At 35.3% G+C, this 9,643-nt stretch overlaps 1 protein-coding gene across 1 annotated transcript; it reads right to left on the minus strand.

The window, feature by feature from the left end:
• Nucleotides 1-7,201: 7,201 nt before the first annotated feature.
• On the minus strand, nt 7,202-8,308 carry LOC131326672 (uncharacterized). Its single transcript, XM_058359533.1, has one exon. It carries the CDS (start codon nt 8,306-8,308, stop codon nt 7,202-7,204), a length of 1,107 nt encoding a protein of 368 aa, XP_058215516.1.
• Between the last annotated feature and the right edge of the window lie 1,335 nt (nt 8,309-9,643).

The following is a 9,643-nucleotide window of genomic DNA, read 5'->3' on the forward strand; positions in this document are numbered from 1 at the left end:
AAAATAAATTTTTAATTTTTTTTGCACCGTTTAAAAGATCTCAATGAGATCTATCAAACAAGATTTATATTAGTAGAAAAATTATTTGCGTAAACACATGATTTTTATACCTTCTTTTTAAAAAAGTTCTTTTCTAAGAATGTGGAACACCCTTTTATTCAGTAGTCCAGGAGCATCGTTACATAATACTCTGGATACCACATATTTTCATGGAGTCCATACATTTTGACCCATAGTTAGGGAAAAAATGAAGATAATAGGGCCAAAATGCTGAAGTTGGGTGAAATGTCAAATTTAATTTACAAATCGCAGAACTCACAGAGCATATCTTAGTTCACGTTTCTTTTCTTCCGATAATTGAAGCAATTAATTTGGGTTGAAACTGAGGTGTTTGCTAGCAATTCGAGACTCAGCTCAGCTCAACTTGTTTAGTGCTTGACTTGGCTCGATTCTTATCAAGCAACAAGGCGAGCGTAAAAAGTATTTTTGCGTTAATTAGTAAACTTCATCTTTACAAAACTACTAACCCTTTCTTTCTCGTGAACTGTGAGTAGGATGAGATTTGGATGTCATCACCCTTTTTAGCGACGGTCCGATTAAAATCGAGAGGAATCTCGTATGGATTGGATTAAAAAAAATTTCATTGCACCTAAACAGTTTCAAATCTAAAAATCTAAGATGAAGCAAACCATAAGTCTTCTGTCTCGATGACCAAGAGGCCCAAGCCAAAACTTGGGGTTATCTCCGTTCCAAAATTTGTACACGTAATAAAAGCGGGAAAGTGAGTCCATTAATGTTACTATTTCCGGACATCAAACGAAATTAAATTTGGATAATTGTTGGTTTAATTTCGGCTGCGTAATCGTAAAGCAAAAAAAAAAAAAAAAATTATTGAAGGCTTATGTGGGACTTCATTGTCAGAGTATTGTCAAAGTGAATCCCCGTGGGACTCCATTGTTAGAGCATCTCCAACACTTGACTTCAAATTGGAGATGTCAAATTTTTATTGAAGGCTTATGTGATATTTTGGCATCTCAAATTTAACATTATATTCTCCTATCCAACCATTATGCCGAATTCTATTTATTTAAAAAGGAAAAAAAAACTCAAACAAGTAGTACAGAGAGGTTTTAAACTTTCTAACAATAGCTTTTTACCTTCAATTATTACTTTTTGAAATTTGGCAAGGGAGAGGGCAGCTGTCAAAATTGGCATGCAGGAGGTTCAAGCCAAAGCCACATCAGCTTTGACATGAGTAAAGACAAATGAGTTGGAAGGTGAGTTGATGTCAAAAGTAACCGTTGCACTGTCCACATCATGTTTGACATCTCCCATGTGAGATGCTCTTAGTTGCAGACTTCAAAAATAGTTAAATTTTGTTATTATCAGTTTAATTCCTGCCTCATAAAATGTAAAGTAATAGACTAAAATACTAGTAAAAATGCTTAATATCATTGACGAAGTGAAACCTGTGCGACCTACAGTAATATATAGACAACTAAAAATGTTCGTCAGTGCAAACCTCAAAAAAAAAACATTTAAATTTGGTTAAACTGTTAGTTAAATTACGTCTTCGTTAATACAGTATAAAAATAAATCCAATAAATCCAGTTACCATCCACCAGGGCTGGATGTCTTGGCATATCTCTTCCTGTTGATGCTCTCATCTTTTATGATAGCAATTGGTGGGTACTTTTTTTTCTTTTCTTTTCCTGTTTAGATTCCTTTTGCGATATTGTCTCCAAATAACCTGTTGCACGTTCTTTGTAGGAACGAACATATTGATTTGGAGGTCATATATTGTGCACCCAAGGAAAGCTAAAGTTTGTTGCCTTACGACAAAGGTTTGTTTATGTGTATGATTCATTTTTGGGAAAATGACGGCTAATGACGTGTTTTGATAATTAATATCCGTCAAAGACATTTTCAATATTAACAAATATTCTTAGCTTGTCCATGGCGAGTATTAATTATCAAAATATGTCCTGAGCCGTTATTTTTCCTATGAAAGAAATAGTTTGCAACTTTTTTTTACTAACATCATGTTTGTTGTCCCATTATGCATTATGTATAGGGAACTTTTGAAGAGTCGTTTATTAGATGGCTGCATCAAAAACTTGGAAAAATTGAAGTAGGTCCTGTTGAAGATGTTTGTCAGGACCCACATGGTGAGCGCCACTATTATGTCAAGACTTTTTAGGCCTCTTATGTTTGAGTACTTCTAGTATTTTGGCTGTCCAATGTGTAATATGGCAGATGTGAACGACAATTGGTTGGTCACGGAGATGGGGTGGCAAGGGCGGAAGTAGTTAAGGGCTAATGTGGGCTATAGCCTAGGTCACTTTGAGAAAAATCAAAAATTCAATTCATTTTTTTTAGCTCAACCCATTCCAACTACTCCCTCTCTCCTACGTTCTTTCTTTCTACTTTTTCTCTCGTGCTCTCCCTCTCTACTACTGTCAAGTGCAGGGGTTCTTGTTGATTGTTTAGAGCTGAAAACCCAGTTAAATTGACTCAAGGAATTTCATGAAACCTCATGGTGCTCAATCTTTTGATTCGGATGCTACATGAAAAGCCCTAAAAAGCGACTTCAAACTACCCGTTGGTCAAGATGTCGATCAAAATGGGTTCATTAAGCTACCATCTTCCAAATTAGGCGAAGGACTGACATCTAGGGTTTATGCTAAACCAAAAAATTGGACTTTCATTCTTCAATATTAGAGTCCATCACTCTTAGGCTCCATTTGTTTCGGTGTAAAATGTTTTACTATGTAAATGTTTTTTTCAGAAAACAAACTTCGAACTTTTATTTTGCGGTATTTGGTTGGCACTTGAAAAATATTTTCAGAAATCAACAAAATAGTATAGAGAGAGAGAAGGAGGCTTAAGCAGTGGAGAGATATGAGAATATTTGAATTGAACATTGCTCAGGACGATTGAGGAAACTGAGCAATAAGAATTGCAGTAGAATACAACATATTCATTTCAGAAAATAATTTACGGAAGATTTAAGGGTAGGTCATTTTCATCTAATTAAAGGAAAATGTTTTACATGAAAAATATTTTTCTTATTTTTTACACAACCAAACACTGGAGAACAAGTAAAATATTTTACCGAAAAATATTATCCTGGTCTCCAACAAATGGAGCCTTAATGAAGCTAGAACATTATCCTGGTCTCCAACAAGGTAAACATGCTACTATTAAAATCCTTGAATCTCTCATTGACGAGGAAAACTAGAATTTCTTTAATCTCTCTTCTAGTTTATTTATTTTTACGTTTGAGCTGAAATACTATTCAAGTACGTCGAATTGTGAGGCTTCAGATCCATAAATATTCCCTTATTATGCAGAGTACTGGCTTGTGTGTTTAGATTTGCTCTTATATTATTAAATGCAGAGGATTGCTCGATGTGCTTAGATTTTTACTGATTTAGTTGATTCAATCATGCAAAATACTGGTTGGTTTGCTTAAATTTTAAATTTTTGGTTCTTACAATCTTATTTTTTTAGGTTTAAATTATAATGTAATAACAACAAAAAATCTGAAGCATTTTTTGAGATTTTTTTATGACTTTTTCATATTGTGAATTTAAAGACACCACTATATTAACTCCTAAGAAATAGATATCCAATGTTTACACTCGTTACAATCTGAACATTCACAATATCGAGGTCAATGATATGATGATAATAGCCATACGCACGATGCATGGATTGGATTACAAATCTTATTTATTAGAGATTGCCCGTATGCATATTATATATATACTATTTTGCCCATAGTTGTTAAATACCTTCAATACATTACACGCATCCTACAATTTGTATCGTCTCATTCTGAGAAAATGCGTATCCCATACTGTATCCTTTTTGTATGACCGTGTATTTTATGATTTATACGCATATTCTAATTCGGTACGTATCGTCTGATATTTTTGTTGGGAAATAGTCAGACCTTATTTCATGAAATGGAACCCCGAATGCATTAATCTAAGCCGTTTGATCTAATTATAGAATCTTTCAAACCATTTGATAGACATTCAATCTTAATATCTGGCTTGTATAAAAGAAAGAACCATACCTTGATTATATTTTGCTTAACTTTTCTTTCCCTGACAAAGGGTACAGAAAACCTTAATGTAATAGGTCCCAATTGAGAGACTTGAAATGTTGCATCTTAATTTTTTTTAAAATATAAGCATAATTTGCTAGTGGTATTAGGTGTATCTACTTTTTAATTGTCCATTAATTATGATTAACATTGTTGAACCATAAACTAAATTTAGTATTTGACACAGGAAAGTTAAGTCCAAACAAGTTCAATCAACAAAATCCAAAGATAGAAGATATAAATAGTATCTAGTTTTTAGAAACTCTAAAATATCTAGCTTTAGAAACTTTAGAATATCCTTGTGAAATATCTAGAATTTTTTGTGAGAATAAGTCACATGTATAATTCTAGAATTACCTCAAAGTTTATCTTGTATGAAAATATCTTTGTACTAGAGTTTTTCTATGGAGTAGTATAAATAGGGATAAGTTTGAGCTATTTTGTATCAACCAAAAAAAAAAAAAGGTTGAGTTCAAGTGTCTAATTCCCCACTCTTGTCTTTTGTATTCTTTTTTTTCCAAAAATCTTATTCAACTGAATAATAGAAATTTCTATTCTTCCAACAAATGTATTTTAAGATATGCCATATAATTGAAAACATTGGTTTTGGGTTAGCCCGGGGTAGAATCAATTCCTGATTCCGCCCTTGTGCGGTGGGCTGGTGCAAATATTTGCCAGAGCACCAAGAGCACCATTGATGTGGAAGGAGATAATGTCCAAGGAGATAAAGGTATAAAATCTTTTTGCATGTGTATATGTTGTAGAAGCATTATTTTTATCTAAGTTTGTTATGATTGTCTCGAAATGTGGTTATGCTATGCCATGAGCTCTGTTCACGTGATTAAAGAAATTGGAAAGTTGAATTCTTAGCGCTGTGAGATTCAGCTGGTGGGTGAGATTGACAAGAATTATCTGAAGATTCTCAACTATTGGCATTGCGTGGATCAAAGTCACATTTGGGAAGAATTATCTGAAGATTCAGCTGGTGGGTGAGATTGACAAGAATTATCTTAAGATTCACATTTGGGAAGCTTGCTTTTATGCGACAATTTGGTCTATTTGGATGACACGGAATGGGTATATCTTTAAGGATGCGACTGCAAGATCTGAGGAGGTGGTGGATATAATGAAGTTCAGGGTGGCTATGTGAATCAAAGTCAAATTCAATATTAGACTGTACTCTGTAGAGGATTTCAAAAGTTTTTTGGATGGTATTCATGCGTTAAAATTGTAATTGTTTGGCGTTAATCATTCAACCCCTTGCTAGATGATTTGCGTCTCCCCCTCCCCAGGTTGAGTTTGAGTTTGAGCATGTGTGCTCCTCAGCTTTCCCTCTCGATGTATCCTTTTGAGTGTTATAAAATTTCGCTTTTGCCGAGCAAAAAAAACTATTGGCATTGCGGTTCTTAATGTGTCTTTGTTGCTGTTTTTCTTTGTTTTTTGCCTATTGTCACCGTTTGTCCCAATAATCTGCTTCATATCCTTCAGGCTCGTGTAAGGTTTGTGTAATCAACCACTTCAAGTTTCTGAAGTAGTTCTTGTTAAGAATGATGATAAGCACATCTATATCTAGGATTGAGATTATTATTATTATTATTATTATTATTATTATTATTATTATTATTATTATTATTATTATTATTATTATTATTATGTGTATGGTTCAGGGTGCTCCTTTTGATCTAGTTTTCAAACAAAGTGTGGTTACCTCCCTGAAAGGCCTCGCCTCTCCCATAATTAACTTTCTGGATTTCATAACTGTCTTCGGAAAATTCATATTTGGTTAGTTGTAAACTTGGTACTATATGGGAAGTAGAAAAGAAGCATACTACTATACCGGGAGTAGAAAATAAGGTTCCTTCTCATTTATTTTGCAGTCGTGGAGGTAGAGAAGTCTAGTGATATTTCCCAGTCAAATTGGCCAAACAAGATATATTACATGGACTAGGATACAAGTTAATGTCCAAATGTCAGGATTTAGTGGGAACAAGTCGAAATTTAGGTTTCTTATAAAATTTCATCTTCTATCTAGGCTAAACGTGTTTACGAGGTCTGTCAGGCCATTGCATGCATTATATTTGAGTTCTAAGCATAGTTCATGGATATAAAATCTAAAATGTGTTTGCTAGGGTGAATGCCCAACTAAACATGTTAGAGGTGGATCCGATAGCCTTTTCCAAGTGTGGAGTGTCGGACACTATAAATTTTAAATGTCTAGAAGTGCCTACACCCCACACCCATCACCACCACCGGCCACTATCACCAAAGGCATTGCTTCTTTTCTCATATAAACCACTGTTGTCCTGGTATGCAGAGTAGGATATTACGGTGACTTCTAGAGAATCCATTTTTCCCTTGTGAAATCAATATCTTCTTGTTCTCTTTTTTCTTGGAGGTGAAGACGAGAAAGAGAGGGAAGATCGCATTGGGGACTGACTAATGGCTTCATGTTTTGGATGGATAACAACTAGTGTTTTGTGGTCCTGACTGGAACTAACATCTGGCAGCCCGATGGAGCTGCCAGATATTTCATTGGGTGGGGATAGGCTTTACGCTTTGCGTAGGGAGGTGAAGGTGTTTGATAAATGGGGGACCGTGCGACCGCCTATCCTCTAGTTCTGCTAACTTATGCCACTCTTGTTTAAGTCTGGGTTTTCTCCATATTGATCTACTGTTTTTCATTTTTGTTTCTCCTTACTTATGGTAGAAGATGAAATTGCAGATGATGCTTTCAGGGGACTTAGAAAGTCTGGAGTTTTGTGTGCAGTTTGCATTTGTTTTTTGTGGCTATTGTCCACTTTTCCTCTCTGTATGACTCTCTCTCTCTCTCTCTCTCTCTCTCTCTGTATTAATGTGTTGTGTTTGTTGGGCTTTGTATATTCTTGTTGCAAGTATATTAATGTGTTCTAATGTCGTTTGGTCCAATGGTTTGGTCAAGTGAAACTTTTTTTTTTTTTCTCGGCAAAAGAAAATTTTATTAAACTCGAAATGGGTACATCGAGTAAAAGGGAAGGGAGAACCAGAAAGTTCACCACAACCCAAAACAGGTAAGGAAAATAAAAGGAAAGTTACACCCAAAAAAGACACCTAAATAACGAGTCTTCTAACACCGTCAAGGTTTGATTTGATATCTTCCACCGTATACACCTTTATATCAAATTTGGCTTTGATCCACATGGCTGCTCTTGATTTGATTAACTCTTCCAAATGATTGCAATCCACAATTTTATTGTTGAAAATAGCGTCATTCCTTGCAATCCAAATAGACCATAGGGTTGCATAGAAACAACACTCCCAAAGATGTTTCTCCAAATTTTTGAAATGAGAAGAGAACCACCAGAAAGATAAATCCGCCAAATTTGAAGGAGCCACCCAAACTATGTTCCACCAATCGGCTATTCTTGACCAGATGACCGTCGAAAAGGGACAAGATAGTAGAACATGCACTGGAGTTTCCAATTCCAACAAACAAAATGGGCAAAACAGAGCTGTTTCATCTACTCCTACCATTATGTTCCTACTACTCAAAATTGATCTAGTTGCAATCTTGCTTTGACATGCCATCCACGAGAAAATCTCCACTTTTGGAGGGCTAAGACTTCTCCACAAAGAACCAAGTCCGAAATTCTGGGTAAAAGTTTCAGCTTCCCAAAGATCATAGACAGACTTAACAGAAAATAAGTTATTAGAATTCCCAATCCAGAGCATCACATCCAATCTTGATGGCACCAAAGACACATATTGTAATCTGCCAATTAAATCATTCATTTGTTCACGTTCCCAATCATGCAATCTCCTTTGAAAAAACAAACTCCAATCTCCATTACCTACCGAGTTGAGCACATTACATACCAGTTCATCTCTTTGCGACGATTTCAAATACAATCTTGGAAATTCCTGTCGCAGTGTTTGATCCCCCATCCATTTGTGATTCCAAAAAGAAGTGTTATTTCCGGAATATACTTGAATTCTAAACCCATCTTGAATTACGTTCCCCATTGCATTCTCTGTATTCCCAATTGAACATATGTCTCTCCAGATTATAGATGCCCTCCCATACGATGGTAATTGAGGAAGCCAATCTTGATGTGAGAGACCATACTTCCTGCACACTACTCTAGCCCATAGAGAATCATTTTCTCTACTAATTCTCCACCACCATTTTGCTAACAAAGCATGATTCTGCTCAACCATCCTTTTCACTCCTAAACCTCCATATTTTTTTACTCTTTGTTATAGTTTCCCAACTAACCAAATGGATCTTCTTCTTATCAATGGAATCACCTCAAAAAAATTGTCTTTGAAGTTTTTCAATCTTCCTTGCAACCGAAATTGGCATCTTAAAGAGGGACATGAAGTAAACAGGTAAACTACTTGTATTTGAATTGATAAGTGTCAATTTACCTCCAGACGACATAAATCTCCTTTTCCATACTGCCAACTTCTTCTCCAGCCTATCTATCACAGGTCGCCAAGTTTGAACTCTTCTAGGATTAGCTCCAAGTGGGAGTCCGAGATAGTTTATAGGAAGTGAACCAATACGACACCCCATCACCAGAGCTAGACTAATGACATCCTGATCTTGGCATTTAACCCCACACATCACACTCTTTGAGAAGTTAATTTTCAGGCCTGACATGAGTTGAAATAGCCTAAGAATTCTTTTTAGAGCAACCATTTCCTCCAACTTATTTTGACAAAAAATGAGAGTGTCATCTGCAAATTGTAGGTGAGAAACAATCTCTCCATTTCTACCAACTTTGGTTCCATTTATCAATCCCACTGCTAGTGCCCTTTCCAACAAAATATTTAAAGCTTCCACAACCAAATTGAAGAGGAAAGGGGATATAGGATCCCCTTGTCTAAGGCCTTTAAACGTTTTAAATTCTTTTGAAGCAGAACCATTTACAAGAACTGACATGGACACAGTTGAAATACACTCCTTTACCCATTGACACCATTTATTCCCACACCCGACCTTTGTTAGCATATCAATCAAGAAGCCCCAATTTACACAATCATAAGCCCTCTCAAAATCAAGCTTTAGGACTATACCACCCTGAGCATTGTTCTTCCAAAAATCAATAAATAATAAGTAAAGGGTTACCCCAATTTGCATGTTCGATTCTTACCACTAATAAAAAAACTCTTTCAGCCACTGAAAGTTTGTTAATTCGGTTTGCATTTATTAGTTTTGCGTCTAATCTTTTTGGATTATTTGGATTATTGATTCGTTTTAAAAAGAGGAATCGGAAAGTAAAAAATTATCACTGAAACCCAATATAAGTCATTTCAGTCATAATTTTTTATTTTCGCAATTTTTCTTGCCGAAACAAATCAATAATTTACACAAATTTGACGCAAAACTAACACGCGCCAAAAATTAAATAAAGACAAAGAAAATCCAAAAAACCAAGTGGCTTTTTTGGGAAATTTGGACCAAAAATATCTCAAAAAACTTACTCGAAGCTCATGTAAGCTAGAAAACTTACCCAAGGCTCGTGTAAACTGGTTCCACACTATTATCAA

The sequence above is a fragment of the Rhododendron vialii genome, chromosome 1a (genome assembly GCF_030253575.1).
Source record: "Rhododendron vialii isolate Sample 1 chromosome 1a, ASM3025357v1".
NCBI lineage: Eukaryota > Viridiplantae > Streptophyta > Magnoliopsida > Ericales > Ericaceae > Rhododendron > Rhododendron vialii.

What these genes read in the sequence shown, in the direction of transcription:
- LOC131326672 (XM_058359533.1), bottom strand. Translation starts at nt 8,308, where the DNA reads ATGGTTGAGCAGAATCATGCTTTGTTAGCAAAATGGTGGTGGAGAATT.